The 18,461-nt window shown below is 37.8% G+C and overlaps 8 protein-coding genes across 8 annotated transcripts; 4 read left to right on the top strand and 4 right to left on the bottom strand.

Moving 5' to 3' along the window:
- Positions 1–7: 7 nt before the first annotated feature.
- C9374_011677 (uncharacterized protein) lies at positions 8–2,632 on the bottom strand (the record flags this gene model as incomplete). Its single annotated transcript, XM_044687358.1, has 1 exon — positions 8–2,632. One exon carries the CDS (start codon positions 2,630–2,632, stop codon positions 8–10), a length of 2,625 nt encoding a protein of 874 aa, XP_044543186.1.
- Positions 2,633–2,720: 88 nt separating this feature from the next.
- On the top strand, positions 2,721–3,722 carry C9374_011676 (uncharacterized protein; the record flags this gene model as incomplete). Its single annotated transcript, XM_044687357.1, has 1 exon — positions 2,721–3,722. The coding sequence occupies one exon, from the start codon at positions 2,721–2,723 to the stop codon at positions 3,720–3,722; it is 1,002 nt and encodes a 333-aa protein (XP_044543185.1).
- A 241-nt stretch (positions 3,723–3,963) lies between these two features.
- C9374_011675 (uncharacterized protein) lies at positions 3,964–4,296 on the bottom strand (the record flags this gene model as incomplete). Its single annotated transcript, XM_044687356.1, has 1 exon — positions 3,964–4,296. One exon carries the CDS (start codon positions 4,294–4,296, stop codon positions 3,964–3,966), a length of 333 nt encoding a protein of 110 aa, XP_044543184.1.
- Positions 4,297–6,155: 1,859 nt separating this feature from the next.
- C9374_011674 (uncharacterized protein) lies at positions 6,156–6,659 on the top strand (the record flags this gene model as incomplete). Its single annotated transcript, XM_044687355.1, has 1 exon — positions 6,156–6,659. One exon carries the CDS (start codon positions 6,156–6,158, stop codon positions 6,657–6,659), a length of 504 nt encoding a protein of 167 aa, XP_044543183.1.
- Positions 6,660–7,319: 660 nt separating this feature from the next.
- C9374_011673 (uncharacterized protein) lies at positions 7,320–9,186 on the bottom strand (the record flags this gene model as incomplete). Its single annotated transcript, XM_044687354.1, has 3 exons — positions 7,320–7,525; positions 7,586–8,839; positions 9,006–9,186. The coding sequence occupies 3 exons, from the start codon at positions 9,184–9,186 to the stop codon at positions 7,320–7,322; spliced, it is 1,641 nt and encodes a 546-aa protein (XP_044543182.1).
- Positions 9,187–9,564: 378 nt separating this feature from the next.
- C9374_011672 (uncharacterized protein) lies at positions 9,565–11,108 on the top strand (the record flags this gene model as incomplete). The annotated part of the gene is made up of 2 exons (XM_044687353.1): positions 9,565–10,001; positions 10,061–11,108. The coding sequence occupies 2 exons, from the start codon at positions 9,565–9,567 to the stop codon at positions 11,106–11,108; spliced, it is 1,485 nt and encodes a 494-aa protein (XP_044543181.1).
- A 1,080-nt stretch (positions 11,109–12,188) lies between these two features.
- On the top strand, positions 12,189–15,124 carry C9374_011671 (uncharacterized protein; the record flags this gene model as incomplete). The annotated part of the gene is made up of 2 exons (XM_044687352.1): positions 12,189–13,973; positions 14,198–15,124. The coding sequence occupies 2 exons, from the start codon at positions 12,189–12,191 to the stop codon at positions 15,122–15,124; spliced, it is 2,712 nt and encodes a 903-aa protein (XP_044543180.1).
- Positions 15,125–15,502: 378 nt separating this feature from the next.
- On the bottom strand, positions 15,503–18,067 carry C9374_011670 (uncharacterized protein; the record flags this gene model as incomplete). The annotated part of the gene is made up of 2 exons (XM_044687351.1): positions 15,503–16,015; positions 16,094–18,067. 2 exons carry the CDS (start codon positions 18,065–18,067, stop codon positions 15,503–15,505), a joined length of 2,487 nt encoding a protein of 828 aa, XP_044543179.1.
- Between the last annotated feature and the right edge of the window lie 394 nt (positions 18,068–18,461).

Genomic DNA, 18,461 nt, shown 5'->3' with positions numbered 1-18,461 from the left:
TTCTCTTTTACAAAAAAAAGACATCCTTGCATTCCACAATAGTATGAGCTACTTCGAAATTTTGAAGCGTCAAATTTTTCGTAATGGTAATGGTTCGCTTTTTAAAATCAGATAGTAGCATATTATTAAAGTTTGTATTGGCATACTCTTCAAGTAGAGTCTTAAATTGGCCAGAGAGGTTGCAAAGCTCTAATAGGTCCAAAATATGTTGTGCGTCAGTAATAAACCCAAAATTCTGTTGCAGAAATGCAATATTTTCTTTGGCTGAATGTGTAAGTTGTTTGTTCATATACTTCTCAATTAATTGAATTTCATGTTGTTTGTTTTGAATGTGATAGTAGATTTCGTAAACATCACTGATCACAGCTGTACCATTGAGGATATGCGTCCACTTTTCAATTAAATGCTTCTCCATGGAAATCAAGTACCTCATGAGGTCGTTAAGATTTGAAAATGCATTCGGCTGTTGGTTTTTGACAATAGTAGACATGAAACTTGCGCTTTGGGCAAGACTGCTCAATTTGATCAGCTGTTCTTTCCATTCCCATAACTCGCCCCAGTATGATGCTGATAGAAGTTCTGATACCTTGGTTCTTGGGAATTCATTCAATTTTTGTTGTACAAATTGTAAATACTTTTCACGAATGCTGCCTCCGATAGATACTAAAACTTGTTTAACAAAGCCTAAAGAGCTGGTAGAATGATCAATCTTCTGATAAATGATATCGAGTTGTTGATTAGCATAATTTTCGACAAACTCTTCAAATATGTGTGATAAATTTTTCTGCAATTCCTTCACCTTCTTCAAATATTGCTCAACCGAATAAGTACCTTCTATTTGTGCCTTGTATTCTTTGTTGATAACTGCCCTAACCTTTTTCAACAACGAAGTGGAATATATTTTATCCTTATTAGCAATCTTTGTGATACATGTCCAAAACCCAATGTGTTTCACAATGGATGGTATACTAATATCTGAATATCGATCAGAAGACTCCGCTGATGGAATGATACAGTACTCGAGTGTTGCATAAGAGTAATCAAATCTTTCTTTTGCAATGCCCTTATTGACATCAAACAAAATCTTAAAATAATGCTCCAAATCAGCAGAAAAAGAGTTAAATTTACGAGTAAGTGCAGGCTGATACATTTCCAAAAACTCCCCAAGTAAACATCTAAACTCTTCTCGTTCAAATGTTTGAATGGAATTATCGAAAGGTAGTGCTATAACGGCATTCCACAGCTTGGCAATAAGTGACTCAACATCCAACTCACTAAACAGTTCTCTGTTTGTAGGTTGGAATGCCCTGAGACATTTGATCAAATGGAATAAAGTGAGTTTGCCCTTTTTCGTCAATTTGTCCAATAATGTGTGGGCAAGCTTGGGTTTCAAAGAGTCAATGATTTCAGTAAAGCGAAGAACAACTTCATTGGAAATACGCTCGTCGTTGAGCCAAAGGCACAATCGCTCTGTTCTTTCTTCTGCTGTGAATAGTTCATTGAACATTAATAAATTGACAAGATCCGATGCCTCGTCATTGTTTCTCACTGAAGGCCTCTGCTTTATGGCAGTTCTTAAGATCTCAATGCTCAGAATTTTGATTTCTTCCATCTTACAAACTTGTTGCCAAGTTTCTATTAAGAAACAAGCATTGCCACCTTCAATTTTAGAACGCATTTGAGCTTTGAAGAATTCTCTAAAATCGTCATTGCTCTCCAAAAGCGGGATTAATGCTGTTGCTTTTGAAGCAATAATAAGAATATCATAAACTGAAGAGGCACAACTCACAATTGCCCTACAGATACTGTATTCTTTGTCCTGTGGTATTCTCGTCTGGATGAAGCCCAAATTTTCAAGCAAAGAGACCGAGGGATTGCCTTTACTACCAATTACGAAAGTGCTAGCAATAGTTTCAAGTTGTTTTGGATAGTACAAGCAAAGAGGTAAGAAGGAAAAATCATCTTTTTGCAAGCCATGTTGAACAAGCTGTTTGCACTGCATCCAAGCAGCATTACGCGAAAGTGCTTCTAATAGGGCTTCATCTTCTATGTCACAATCTCTCAGCAACGCAAGAAACTTGTTATTGATGAAAGATGGAATAACGGCGGATAAAAGAATTGTGTTGATCAACCGCTCTTTTGGCTCTACCTCAAGTTTAACTAGCTCATGAAACTGCTCCTTTGACAAGTATTGTAAAAAGCCAGAATATTCTTGGGTTATTGCTTTGATAAACTCCCATCCTGCTCTAATACTCTCACCTGCCATCTCTGACACTGCAAATTTTACCAAGACAGCAATGGATTCACTTTTTCTTGAGAAACCGGTGAAATCTTCCTTGTCCATAACAAATATATGAGACTTTCTTTGCAGAGTGAAGGAATGCTCGATTGTTTGGGATAGAAAGAGAAGGCGGGTAGAGCTGGCCTTTAGATTGGCTCTATTCTGTCTGGTTTGAACCAGCCCAGACAACCAATCTCCATCAATAGAGCATTTCCAAACTGTTGGAAATTGATTTCCCTGTTGAAGCGGTATAGACTGAGACCCAATTTCTAACGAAGGGTCTTTGAGTGAGTCTTTGATCACAAAAACTATATGGACAAGAGTTGTATCACCACCATCGACCAAGGACATTTTTTTGCATGATTTTTCAACGTGATCACGTTAGGATTCTTGATTACAACAAGAACCCCTGTGCAAATTGGAATGACCAAACAAAAAAATGAGATGCAGAGGTTGTGGCAAGAACAAACTGTCAAAAGAATTTTTCAGCATCCCTCTCTCAAACTCTGAGCAGATCTGCACTCTATGTCTTGCTTGTGCTGCTGAAAGTAAACATCTTCCAAACGAGGACCGAGAATTTGCTCGTCACAGTTTGCAGGATAATGTTCTTTTAGAGACACCTTCATCAAACATGGCGTCCTCTACATCAACAAGTTTTGATCACAGCTCTTCTTCATCTATTACTCATGTTATCATTTCCACCTTGGAAGGAGAAAAATATCAAGTCCCAATTCACTCACTGGCAAGCACAACTGTACAAGTCCTCAAGCTTGAAATTCAGAAAATCACCAACATACATCACACCAAACAGTGTCTAATGTTCAATTCGGAAGAACTGAACAAGGATAGATTGCTTGGTTCCTATCCAAACCTCATTAGTGGCTCCACAGTATTCTTGATGGTGTTACTCTATCACATTGCCGACAGTAGTGACATAAAAGAAATTGAATTCAACTTGGTTTGGGGATTTTCAGGAAGTGCAGACTATCTTGATGGCACGTGCATCTTCTTTTCGTCGGATAGAAAATATGTAGACTGTCTGGATTTCAGGAGTACAACCTGCTTGAATGGATCCTTCCGTCACTCAGGAGATGTTATGACCTCTTCTTCAGGTAATCATGTTATCAAAGCCAAACTTAGCGAGGTACCTTCTAACGTTCAATATGTTTTCTTTGTGCTTAGCTCATACAATTCACCAACTATTGAGCACTTTTTATCTCCAGGATTCAAATTTTTTGATGTAAACCATCCAGAAACAATGTTGAGCGAATACAACATACAAAAGGCTGCCAAGTCGCAAGCAGTACTGGTCTCTGTTCTTTACAGAACCGGAACTGGTTGGAATATCGCTGGTTTGGGAATATTGTCTGCTGGCAATGCAAAGAATTACCAACCCATTAAAGAAACCGTGTCACAGGTGTTATCTAAAGGGAATCTATAAACGGTACGATGTTGTAATACTGATTATCCGTCATACACAATTAGCTTGTCCTGTTATTCACCGAGCGGAAATCTTGTTAAAATGATCAGCGATAAAACCTAATAATAAATTCGTTGGTTTGTTTCTTGGTTCGAATGTCAATGATCCAACTGAATGGAATTTCATCAAGAACAGTTCCCAATTTGGAATCTCTTTTGTTATGAACATTTGTTTGACATCAACTTCAGTCATAATCTTGTTTTTATGAGAAATCTTTGGATTTATCATTTTCGGATTGCAATCGGAAAGAAATCACTGCTTTGATGATGGATCTTGCAAATGACATGATCTCTTCATCATCAAAAAAATTTAGAACAGCAATACTTCTGATAGCATTTTCTTCAACAATACGAATTACTGAATTGATGTCTGATGGTGTGAATTTTATATCGGTAAGATAGTCATAGAGAAGATCAAAATTCGTTTCGTGGGTGCAAGTTGATGTGGATTGGTTGTCTAGCTCCACATTTGAATTCATTTCGTTCAAGGATAATATGCAAGCTTGTTCGGAATTGTTGTTGTTATTGTTTTGCATTTTTTTTTTTAAAATTTTTTCGGTGAGAAAGCCAAAAACAATCGCCAAAATCCGTTCGTGTGCTCTTCTAAGGGTTGTCGTGGAGAAAAATGCCGCGCCGAAAAAGTCGGCGAGTTTTCTCGCCAAGAATTCGGCAGGTACAAAACTCGCCGACAGTTCAGCGAGAAAAACTTTTCAAGCACCAAGTATCCCAAAGGCGTTCCAAAGGCATTTCAACACTTCACAGGATCCATAGTGCACAGTTAGCTCGTCCCGACTCAAATCCAAATACCTAAAGCTGTACGATGTTTGCTATTATAATAGAAGGTAAAATTTAAACTGAAAATATCTGTGGCTCTGTCGTAAACATCATCCAACCGCCTTAAGGCGGTTTTGGGTTCAAATGATGATGAACGATGATCTTATTGTGATGGTCAAAATTTCATCAAACTTGGTATGCTCATATGACACACCGTGATCTATCACCAGAATTAATTTCAAATTTTAATTCACAATCTATTCTTGATTTTGATAAAATTCATAAGACTCAACAAACTCCGTCATGCTATCATTCAAGCGTAGGAATGATGTACCGAGCAAATTCAATGGAAATCTTGTTGAAATGATAAGCGATACAATCTGATCAAGTTTTATGGGAATTTGAGAATTGAAAATTCAGGCTGTGCTAACCCGTCATTACTATTGGAGCATAATTTGGGCTGTGATGATGAACTTTTCCTCCAAAGAAAGTCGCCAAACTTTGTATACATGTTGGACATACTATTGTGTACTTGTAGTGATGATTTCAACATCTAATTATGTCTCCTTCATGCTCGGGCTGATGATCAAAGTTTTTCTCTCCGAATGACTCCCATTCAATGAAATGATCATGTCAGTCAATAACACCACCCATATCGTTGTTGTTCTGGTTCATACAATCACCTCAGGTCGTTTGATGATTGTCTTGGCAAGTGAATCTCATGCTTGCACTCAAAACGTCGCTAGGGACTAAGCCTTGAGAAATTTTCATGTTGAACTCTCAACCAAATATTGATGAAACCAACCTCTAAATCCATAATATTAAGCGATGATAGCCAATACCACAACAACAAGATGGTATTCACTCCACTATCATCACATCAGAAAGCAATGATTCAAAGTTATTTTAATAAATTTAAATCTTGATGATGCTCCATCCATTATCCTTATGATGAGTACTATTGGTTGGTGGTGGTCCATAGATGGATTGGTTTCAATTCCAAAGTCTAACTGATGAAGATTGATGAATAAATCATCGCTGATGGTTCGGTTGTAAATTTCTTGAGAAATCACCGAAGAATTTTTTGGAGGCTCCTCGTGCCAGCAAAGATGAACAAAATCTCGAAAACAAATCAGGGATTGTTGGGAGAAGTTGTTGCCAAGTCCATGTGCTCAAAGTTGCTCTCCAAAACTTCAGCTGCTCGTATAGGCCACAAAAAGATTGTTACTCTACTGAAACAAGAAACTACAATCAAACAATAGTTGTGGAGGTGCATGTTTTGGATGTGACAAGGGTTATAGAACTGAGCTGAATTTCTTCAGCAATGGAAAACCATAGATGCTCTTAAATTGTCCGTAGATGAGAGTTTGTATTGCAAGCAAAAAAGAATATAGAGCCTTATCTTGACACCTATAACTCAAGTTTGAATCCTCGATTGGTTGTAGAAGAAACAACTCGACAAGGAATTCAAGACGCCATTGTTAAATACGTTACTCATTATCAGTTTCCATTCTTAGGTTCTAAGTTTAAGGTACACAACGATGACGTTGCTGACGCTTTACTGTATTCTGGATTTTCTGGACCAGAAAGCTCTTATTTGGATCCAACTACAAATTATTTTATGTTTTCTGCAAAGGATTTTATTGGGTATGAAATTGGACTAGAAATTCTAATTAAGATATTTGGGACCGAAGATAGATCAAAATTGATGAAAAAGATTGTTCAAGAAAGGATCAACATGTTACTCCACGAATATCCAAACTGCAACATCGATTTGGAATCAATTGTTATGCTTCGCCTGACAGAGTTAGACGGTACAAGGTTCTCTGAAACTGGTTGTTTGAAATCTCTAACCGCCAACCAGTGCAACCATTGTTTAGATTCAAACGCATATGTAGAGTATTGTATTTCAAAACGTATTATAGATCCAGAGAAGAAGCAGGATGTGAATGGAGAAGAGTTGTTCTGGACACACGTTGCCGAGAAGAAGTGGGATTTATTAGATGGAGTTTTTATTTCTCCATCAAAGGAACACCATAAGGATGTGTTTGGTATTAACAAAGTTACCGCTTCTACATTCCAATGGGTTTCCAGTTCAAAGTACAATCTAGAACTAGCGATTTAAGAATTTGTTAAAATTTAGGATATATTTTCTGTCAAAAATAGGACTGACGTTGTACCAGGGCAGAAGAAATAACACACAGCTAATAGATGGGGATGATTGCTAAAACTGCTTAACTCCAGCAACAACAGCCACCAAACAATCCCAAAAATTTTTTTTCCAGTAATTGATAGATTAATAGTTGCTTGAAACACGTGCAAGTTATGGCTTGACTTGTGGCAACGTCGACCACAATGTTGTGTTCAACACAGAATCTTGGGAACATGAATGCCATTAAAGTGTGATCGTTGGCAGCGCTTAAAGTTTACTCACTATTAAGGTTGCGTTCAGTTTTCATTTTTGTATTCTTGAATTTGTTGAGTTTGGACTGGAAGGAACTGTTTTATCCATTTTCTAGGCATCTTCTTTTCTCAGTAATTCAGTTCGAATGCTTTCACAGTAGCTCCACATTTTTCACATTTCTGACCAAAATTCTACCCAATCGTACCTAATATTTTCCAAGCATTCTTATGTCTGATGATTTTTTTCTTTCATGATGTCTGGCGTCGCTTGAATAGTGCAGCTTTCGGAATGGTTGGTGATGAGATCAGAAGAAAAATTGCAGCACCCATGATCAGGGCACCGGCGAAGATATTCATGACAAGAGACATGAACAGGAAAAGTTTACTTATACTCACACAACCTCACTTTTTCTAAATATTCCTCGTATTCTTTAAGAGTGGCTAATCCTCCATCATGATCTTTAACAACATTCAAACTGTGTGACTCGTATCCTTGTTCAATAGCCTTTCTTGACTTTTTGTGAAGTATCTTGGCCATGGTTTTCATAAATGAAGATGCTAAAGAAGGTGGAATTTTCCCTCCCATATCTATTGTTCCAACAATGAATGAAAATCGACAATTGAATATTGAATTAATTTCCTACATACCTCCAACGTCGAATGCAGCATATCGAACGCTTGACTTGGTATACTTCTCAGCGACGTAAACAAGGTAATGAATTGCTCGCACTGGATTTGACTTTGCTGGATACTCATGGTGGCTTGTGGGGTTCATGATCATGGTGTATCGATTGTATTGTCCGGTAGATGGATCGTATTGATCTGGAATTATGGATTTGGCATAGATACAATCCCTATTTGTGAAAGGAAAAGGAAAACTGATTTCTGCATAAACAATTGAGGTTGGAAAAGGTATATCTTTTTCTGGATTCATGTGAAAATAATCCACTTGAAATCTTCTCTTGTACATGTCATTGAAAAACTTTTGTACATGTTCACCATAGAAAATATCGACCACATCTCGTGGCATGCCTGGCATGATACCTGTTTGTGCTAACATGAATTTAGGAATGTCTCTGTTTGTTGATTTGGATGGTTGTTGATTATTGTTGCCACTTGTTGAATTTTGATGGAGTGAATTAAAACAATAGATTGGTGGGCTGACGCATGTTTTCATTCCTACTTTTTCACCCAAACTTTTCCATGAATTATCATTGTACAACGAATGTAATAATTTTAACACTAGTTGATAATCCAATTCACTCACATAAGGATTCAGTTCATCAATAATTGGAAGAAGTATTTGATTCGATGAGTTCATCAATTCATCATTCTCATATAATTTTGCAATTTTGTCCTCAGTTGAGTCTCCAGAAGCACTTGATTCTTCTTCCGAGCCAGAGCTGCTACTGCTGGCAACACTTGATCTTGAGACGGAAATTGGTATTGAACTATTACTCCCTAACTCTCCACTACCATCAATGCTATTGATTCTTGCATTATTGGTGGTAATCGATGGTGAAGGCTTTTTCGTTCCAAGTTTTTCAAGAATGGATAAATCATTCTTTTTCATTTCCTTATTCAAGAATTTCTTAAACATATCGGATGCAATGAACCTCGGAAAGTTGTCGACTTTCAATTCAATAAAGAGTACATCTTGTATAGAATTGAATAAATCAATGGGGCATGAAATTAAATCCGTATTGGTGATTGCTTCATTCTTTTCAGAAACCTCTTTCCATCTTTTCAATAATTCTTTTCGGTCATTCATGGATAAGTTCAACTCGTGTAACGAACCAACCATAATGAATTTATCAATAATGTCATGAGCTAGTTCAAATCGATTCTTCCCCAACCGTGTTTTGTTGTATTGTTCAACTGCTTCATAAAAAATGAAAGGCTCTATTTCCGGATGATGATATTTCATCACACACAAAATATTGAAAATTGATGATGATCATATTATTGATATTGAAAGGACATGATGATCATGAATGTGCACAAGGGATTTCAATTTAAAAAACAATTTAATAATCATTTTAGTAATATGTAATAACGAAATTCATACCTTCGTTTAAACAATCCTTTTTGAGAAAATTCCTGAAAGTTTCTCTGGCTTCAACATGATCAAAGACAGCCTCTATTTTGAAATTATATTGTTTGATGAGTTGTTCGAATGGTACTCCCGAAGTTGATGTCACTTGTGATGAAGAGGAAGCCACCGACGATGAATTATCTTGGTTAACCATGATTTGGTAATAATTTTTTTTGCTGTTAAATTTGGAAGGTAAACTGTACCTTCAAGACAATTTCATCAAATCATGACATCCGCAACATTTATGCATGAAATGTGTTAGTATTGGAAGACACCCTGTTATCAATAGATCATTACACCATTCGTTCTCTTCCATTTACGCAAAGTTGAAGGAAAATTGGAGAGTCGCATCATTTGACCCAAAAGGTTATTTTTGTTTTTCTTCGAAATCACAAAGAAAAGAACATCTGGAAAAGGAGTTGACAAGTCTCTGTTTTTAACCATGCTTTCGCTCTTTATATTCAAAAACGTTTTCGCATCTCACACCCTCACAGAGATTGAATCAAATTGCAACATCAAAGAGCATCAAAAAATGTCTTCACTTCAAAGCAACCAATTTGCTAACGTCACAGTCGATTACTACCTTCCTGTGTGGGCAGCATCAATGTCCATAGGAAATTCCGTATTATATATTTGCTGTTTCATCATCTATTTACTATTTTTGGCAGTTTTCATCTTTCGAGTGTCCAGGAGGAATCAAGCACAACCACAACAACAACAATTGAAGAAGAATCACAAAATTCTCTTTTCCCTTGTGGTCATTCAAATATTGATCCAATGTCTCAATTTAAGTGTTCGAATCATTGGTGACAGTATGGCCATTCGTATGAGACAAATCGCAGAGAGCGGACAGTTGGTGGAGTGGAATTTTTTCCTTGCGACGAATATTTTGACGGGCTTGGCGACATTCTTTATGTTTACAAACTTTATTACATTGTTTGTCATTTTGTTTTTTGTCCAAAAGATGTTGTAAGTGTTGTAACACTTTTATGTTTTCCTTAAATGGTCTTAACGGATGTGGTATGTAGTTGGAAAACTGCACTGCTGACACGAGCTATCTCTAAAACTGCTCATAGACGAATTGAAATATTAATGAATGTCGTCACCGTCCTATTTTGTATTGTTGTTGAGCTTATTGTTAGCTTGGCCACAACGTTTTACATTTTGAGAAAGCTTGAAATGATTTCTAAAACTACAGCCATTGGAGTGTACGTTGGATGCATCGTCATTGTTCTTGGCATGCTATTATTCGACACGGTGATGGCTGTGACATCTGGCGTTTTGGTTATCAAAACCATAAAGCAAACCACTAGAGAAGTTTCAAAATCAGCTCAACTTTCAAGGGTCTCCAGTTTTTCATCCGACTTTAAAACCTTTGAAAAACGAGTCCAATCTCCTTTTAAGATTACTTTTGGATTACTTCTAGGTCTAATTATTTGTGTCTTTTTGGAAATGGTGGCCGTTGCACTCTCTCAAAGTATCAATGATTTTGAAAATTTCAAATCCTTATGGCATTTTGTGAATTGTCTTGGAGTACTCCTCTTTGCCGTTCTTGTTTTGTGTTTATTTTATCCCATGTTTGCGGGCACAGATCGAGCTATTATGGAAATTGAAAAACGACAAAAACATTTCATGAACGCCCTGAATGAAGCCAATACGAATCAGCTCCTTTCAAATGTGACACTAAACACATCGGCTTCTGGTACATGTCATTCGGGTGGTTCCTCAGTCTCAGGGGTTGTTCTTGTTGCAAGTTCACCTGTGGTTTCCTCACCAAGTAGCACTACTGTTTTAATTCCAGAAAACCGTAATGACCAAGCTGTAGACAAGGTCCCAGATTCCTCCGCTTGCATCATGATGGATAAAACCAAAGGTGGTAACCAAACGATTGGTAGCGGAGATGAGACTCTTTTGAAAATTAGCGAAAATGTGGAGTTACATTTGGATGGTAACAAGATGATTCCATTGCGCCAATTGTCACCATTTTCGACACCTCATGATTCTACGACCAGTTCTTCGGAAAGTGGCGGTGACGAGAATCAACAACATGTTCCATCCGAATTGAAAATTATTTAAGGAAGATGCAGGGTGTGGCAATTTCTTTTTTAGTTTGTTTCCAAATCGATCCATTATGGTTTTGTGACTGAGAATCGTGGTCATGAAAGAGGATCATGCTAATAGGAATAGTATCATCCCTCATGTGGTTATGACCATTGTATACAATCATCCTCATAGTCCAACAAAAAATTCCATCCTATTCAAAACCAGATTCGGCCACTTTAACAATACTAGCTTGAAATATTGTTCAGTTGCTTTTTGAGGTGGTAAGATATTGTCGTTTGATTCTTTCAAAGACATCCTTGTCCATATCAATCAAGAAGCACGAATCATCGTTGCGACCACACCAGATCCAAAACTTTGTACTAGATCCATCAAATACCCAAGTGGGCTAGACATCCCTCATATAATAACCCATTGAGAACGCTTGGTTCAAATGTTATCCCAAGTATTAAAGTCAACTTTTAAAAAAACAAGACGGATCGGCCTTAATTAAGAAGGTGAATCGTGTTATCTTGTTACCTCTCTCAGTGAATCTTGTCGAAATCTTGTGCAACAATCAATAAAACCGGTCATACGACCATTCAGTGCATGACCAAGGACAGAAACCTACTTGACCAAAGATACTTTAACCGTTGCAATTTCAAATTTGGTTCCTCACCGAAAACCACTCGTTGCATTGATTAAAGTTATTTGTTTTTTGAAACTCGGTATATGTTTTGCAGGGGTATCATGTGATACTCACAATTAAGGTCAATTCCCAAACAGGCAACGAGCATGGCCAGCAACAATTTGTTGTGTTACTGAAGGCTTTATGTAAAATTCCACGACGCCAATATATCATCCAACCACTGTCCTCACTTGGAAACTTCTTTCAACACAAAAAAAGTGCTATCATTCTGTTGCTATTACACCACTCTGCTCCTCAGTTTTCAATTTGCGTCGAATGCTACCAAGTTTTCTCTAATGCCTTTTTCGTCCATAACACCTTCAAATATTCTGAGTTGCTATTCATACTGTTTACAACCTTCAAAAAACAACTGCTGCAACATATTGAACGGCTACTATCATAACAACAACAACACCCCAACGGTCAAGATGAAATATCAAACATCATCAACTCCTTCGGAAAGGAAATCTCCAACAACAACCTCTAAATTCTCATCTCCGGAAACCTCTACATCGGGTGTTTCTCCTTCGTTTCAACATTTTACGCCGACTCAACGACGAGCCTCAATCACCTTCCCTTCCTCATTTCAACATCCTTCCTCAACCACCTCCTCAGAATCCTATTCATCCCATTCTTCCAACTCTTCCTACTCTGACTTTCAAAAGCTTCCAGATGATATACTCCTCACTCATTTACTCCAACAAGGAAGAAATCATAGCAAGATCGGAGTGTGTCTTTCCATTCTCCCTATTATCTATATATCGACGTGTTGCTGTCAGGAAAAAGGTTGCTTTGTATTTCTCTCAGTAGCCCTTTCAGAAATTGTTTGTCACATTGTGATCAACAAGATGAGACACACCACGCTGCAAAGTTTCATTCGATGGCATCTGATCAAATTGATCATAGTTCTCATGGCACAAATTACCAATCAAGTGTACTATGGGGCCCTCTTCCCTGCGTATTTGCTGACAACGTTCAAAATTCTCATCGTTTCCAAGAACTTTTGCTTCAATATACGACTCATGATTCAGGTGGGACTGATACTCGTGCTAGGAACTAGCGCAGCCATGTTCATTGCCTATTTCACACAACCCTTCCCTTCAGAAAAGATGTTGCTTTTTGCAGATCCGAAACTGCAGTATCCATTATCTCTGAACCAAGTTAGGCTATCCATCTTTGTAAGGTTATTAGGAGTATTTGTGCTACAATTTGGTGTCTTGTTTGGAGGATACCTATTTTCTGAAGCTCTTGTTCAAACCAACCAAGAATACACCAGACAACAAGTAGAGATCACACGAGAGAAGATCAAAAACTCGGAAAAGACTAAATTCATTGCCAACTTGAGTCATGAAGCTAGAAATCCCATTCACTGCATTTTAGGAAGTCTCCAAGTTTTGAGTCATCATTTTCAGGCTGATAAATGCCTCCATGGATGTGAACATTGTATGTTGAACAATACCGCCATTTCAGAGACCATGCAAGATATTAAGGAAAATGCAACCTTACTACTCCATATCTTGTCTTCTTCATTACAAATGACTTCTCTTGAAATGGATAAAATTGTGTTGAGAAATGAAGAATTCTCGATTGTGAATTTGATTGATTCGTTGATGGGTGCCTTCTCTCATTTAGCTCAAGAAAAGAGAATTTCGTTGAATGCATTTTGCAATGTTGCAGCCATTCCAGCAACACTGAAAGGAGACTCGGTGAGAATATCTCAAATCATTATGAATATTGTGTCCAATGTTATCAAGTACACCAAAAAGGGATTTGTGCGATTGAATTGTGATGTAGTAAAACCAGATGATCCAGAATTACAAGAAATCAGAAGCTCTCAACCTGAAAAGAATAACAATATTACCTATATCAAGCTCGAATGCATTGACACAGGATGTGGCATCTCTCAAAGTCAAATGCAAAATCTTTTCCAGCCTTACCGAATCGTTCCAACAGAAAAAGACGAAGAAATATCAGTAGGTTTTGAACACTACTTTAACACCAATCGAATCAAATTGGACGATGGTGGAAGTAGTGTCATGAATACCAAACGAACAGGTCTAGGTTTGTGCATTTCTAAAATGTTAGTATCCAAGATGCATGGCATGATCACAGTGGAGAGCTGTCCTCATGAAGGTGGTACTGTTTTTAAAATTATTCTACCTTTGGAAAATGTCACGCCAGTACAAGATGGAAAGGTCATGAATGAAGTAGAAGTAAGCGCCCAGAGAATATTGTTGACAGAACAGCAGAGAGATGAGAAGGGCCAGGCATTATGTGAAGCTCACCCATCAGCTTTCAATGTTTTCATCGTTGATTCCGACTATTGTTATAAGCAAGTCCTTAAAGAATATTTGTCCCTGTTAAAAAGTGACATACCTTATGTGGACATTAAGGAATTCAACGATTTTAAAACGTTCCAATCCGACATGAAAGCTAGTTTCCTCCTTCTTTGAAAAATCCATCCATTCTCTTCATTGACGAGAACGAATACGATTCAGCTCGAAAGGCCTTTCTCCAACTCAATGAGAATCATGTTCAAATCATTCCCACACGATTTCGAGGATCCATGAAACAATTTCTGGAAAATGTCAAATGTCTGTCGAAACCTGTTCGATTCTCAGATTTGCATGAACTTGTTCAAAATGCAAGAGAGTTCATGTTTAGCCATCCTAACCATGACATGCCTGAGTCGGTGTTCCACCATCACGAAAAATCACATAGTCTCACCCATCTTTCAGCTGTCTCCTCTTCGTCAGCACCTATGGATCGACCAGAATTCCATCATCCACTTGATCTTCATCATTTTGTGACGCCAGCCGAAAATGGTCATCACTCTGTTGCACAAGCCCCAACCAATTCCCCACAAGTATCTCCTCCCCTATGCGTTGACTTTAATTGCAGCAACCGTATGCGTCATCATAGTCCCACTGTTAATGGACATCATCATCAAAACCCTCCATTAATTCCTATAATTCCAGATTTTAGCAAGTTCTCAGTTCTAATTGCAGATGACAATGCTGTGAATCGAAAAGTGTTGGTAAAAATGCTACAAATTATTGGATTCCGTGATATTGATACATCCATTGATGGAAAGGAATGTTTTGAAAAATTTCAACAAAAGGTGTATGATCTCGTATTGTTGGATTGTATCATGCCAGTGCTGAGTGGAAAAGAAGCATGCTCCTTAATAAGGAAATGTGAAGAAAGAACTGCAAGCAGAATTCCAATTGTTGCCATCACAGCCAACACTTGGGAAGTAAGAGAAACTTTGTTAACACAAGGATTTGATGATGTGTTATACAAGCCATTGGTCTTGGAAACTTTTAGACAGCTATTGGTGAAATTGTTGTTGAATAAAATGTGAGGCTAATTTCTCTTTTCCAAAATGTTTACTATAAAGCATCAGCCCTCGGACCACCTGGCAGAGCCAATGGTTGGAATATCGTTGCGAGTGAGGTGCAAAAATCGTGATGACATTTTTTTAAATTTGAAGTCTGTCTTTAGGATGGAGACAACTCGAACAAAGTATGCAATTTTTGAAGTCGTACCAGCACACTTTGGCTAAAATGATAAAAATTTCCATAGGAGCAGAGGGAATCGAACCCTCGTCTAAGGAACCACAATCCTTCATTCTACCATTGAACTATGCCCCTTTCTAATATTATCATTTGACAAGTGTCAGACGACTAGGTCAATAAGGAAAAGAGCTTGCTTCAAAAGCAATTGATCATGTATCCTTTTATTAACAATCAAGTTTTGCAACTTCTCCCTGGACGTAGCTTGTGACGTTGGTGGAGACATTGGTGTAATAACTCGACAATTGGTTCAGCTGTGTCGAATTCAATTCAATCAACTTGTTAAGTCTTTGCAACACTAAATCTTCAGGGGACATTTCATGCAAGTTTGAAATGAATTTTTTAACGTCGTTGATTTCATCCTGAGGTAACTGAGCTTCATCAAATAATTTACAGAAATTATTTGCGAATTGTTGGAATTTGGCATGATGTTGCTTCGTTTCGAGTTCATACATCCATTCGTCATCTGCCACTTGATTTTTCTGAACGAGCTGATATACAGTATCTATACATCTCTTGGAAGAGTTCATAATTCTCTCGACAGGTCTGAACACAAAGGAATCTTTGGTCATTTGAAAAGTTCGAGCGTCGAGTAAGATTTGAACATTTACAAAGTTGGCCAAGACGCTCAAATTTTTGGCTGTTTGCACAATTTCACCGATCTGTTCAAAATATCTCATCTATATGATATATGTCAATTGTGAAAATTATTAATGTCATCATTCTTCTACACACATCCATGACTGATTACCACTTACCTGCTTATTTCCAATGTTACCAACAAGACATTCTCCGCTTGAAACTCCCATACACACCTGCAATGGAGATAACCCTTCCTTGTTGAGATGATTATTCAACGATTCCAAAGCGATCTTCAATTTCAAACATGTTTCAAGTGCAGTTATACAGGGTGACTTGTCATTAAAAATTACAACATATTCATCATAGCTCTTAATTTGTAAATCAGCACGACATGTTTTACAAATACTCGAAACGGATGTCAAACATTTGGATGTGATATTATTTAAGGCATCAAATGGATAGCTCTTTTCTGATAAATTTGGAATGGATATATGTACAAGAGTGACCAAATCTTTGGATGAAAGTCCAAGTTTGAACAAGGACTTGGAATCTGCTTTCATGTTGGCAGAGGTTTGACGATTAGATCCCATTCCACTGGTTGAGTGATCCATTCCATGGCTTGAACTTTCCTTACTTCGGAATGAGCCTTGGATCTGTTGTTGTTTCATGTCCTCCTTCTTGTTGCTTGATTCTTGTTGTACTTGTTGTTGTTGTGCCTTACTATGTTCCAGTTGATTTAACACAGAATCAGGCAAGAAGGCTCTAAACTCACTCAACCATCTCACAGTCTCAGTCAAGCTCGAATAAATACTCTTTGCTTCACTGAAGAAAGCACTTCGTTCTTTGATATTCACCAAATCGAGAACTTCAATCTTTTTGAAATCCTCCTGAAGATTGATGAATGGATTTGTCACAATCCAACCAATGACAACACTGATCAAAATGCCCAGAGTAGTTACTCCCAGAGTGACCCCAAGGATGACATAACTACTCATGATAATACCCTTCTTAATCTCATTCTCTTCAAACACAAGTGTCATTCTCCATTTCAAATTGGTGTAAACAAAAGGTGTCGATGAGACCAAGTAGTTAGTGCCATTACTTGCAATGTTTAGTATGACTGGATCCAGACTGTCTTTCGTTTGCTGTAAAAGATTGGTCATGACTGATCCAGCATCACGAGTCTTAATGTCAGTAGCTTTCACTCGTGTGGCGTCAATGCCATCAATGGCTAGATTGCTTCCAATGACAAAATTGTTCCCAAACTCGGAAATAATGACATAACCTCTGGTAAGGACTTTGATACTCTTCAAGAATTGTGCAATGGTTGCCAATGAAATGTTAATCTTGGCAAAACCAACTCGATTCTTGATACCGTTCAGCAACTCTGTTCTGTTAAACACTGGAACTGAGAAAAAGGTCGATTGAGGTCCTCCAAGCACTTTGTATGGTGCTCCATATCCTCCCGTTGGATAATCTTGAACGATACGAATGGATTCCTTGTAGTAATCAGTTGCACTAATCACATAAGAAATATTTGACACTATTTGATCATAGTAAATCTCTCCCGTCTCATTATTAGCTTTGGAAATGATGAACCGAGTGCTCTGTTGAAGTTTGACACCCCAAACGAGCGAACTGTCAGCATTGACACTGTATGCAAACATTTGATTGTTGCCATTCTCACCAAAAACTAAATTCGTATTGGTGACACCAAACAACTTGACCTTTGAAAATAAGTAGTTACGAATGGTAGGATCATGATCAATCTTAAAGTTATGATAATCATCGGTGATGAGTTGTGCTACTTGCTTGGCAGGTAATAATTGACTTTGAAGAAACCCCGAAATCTTTTCATTCATATTCGCAATGATGACATTGACTTGTTCCAGAGCCGTTTGTTCATTCACTGTAAAGGCTGTAATCCATATGGAGAGAGCAGTCAAAACGACCACAATCGTAATGACAACAATGAGGAAGAGACGAACACTGAGGAGAGCTCTCAGAAAGAAGGGACGACCTTTTTTGTGTCCTTCTAGAAGACTCTCATCCGAGTTAGAATCACCATCCGAGTTGGAGAAGAGCTCGCCTAGTTGTTTGTTAGATTCCAAAGTCTTTTCATGACCACTCGTTGGTTGAACTTTGACCATGGTTTTCAGCAGCGTTTTTCAAAAACTGTAGTTGAAGTCTTAGGCTTGTGCGTGGAAATACAACGAGAGATGTTACTCTTTTTTTTAAAGTGGTTGCAGAGCCTTGAGATGCGTATCAAATCTCTTTGCCTTGTCGAAATGGTGGAGCTAGACTTGTTTCCAATCTCTCTCTCGCTCTGCTAATGGCCATCAACAACGGATGATTTTTGAGATAAGGCTTTCAAAGCACATTCGCTGAGAGATGACCCTTTTACACGGCCAATGTATGAACTTGGTGTATGTTCCCTATCTGTGAGTTTTTCTTCTTACCCGACAAAAAGACAGCTCTAGAGATGAGAGAAATAAAAATTACTAAAATAATAAATTCTAAAGGTGAAATATCTCTCTTGATTGG

This window comes from Naegleria lovaniensis (assembly GCF_003324165.1).
Source record: "Naegleria lovaniensis strain ATCC 30569 chromosome Unknown tig049, whole genome shotgun sequence".
In the NCBI taxonomy this organism is placed as follows: Eukaryota; Heterolobosea; class Eutetramitea; order Acrasida; family Naegleriidae; genus Naegleria; species Naegleria lovaniensis.
This window is presented reverse-complemented; position numbering and strand designations above follow the sequence as displayed.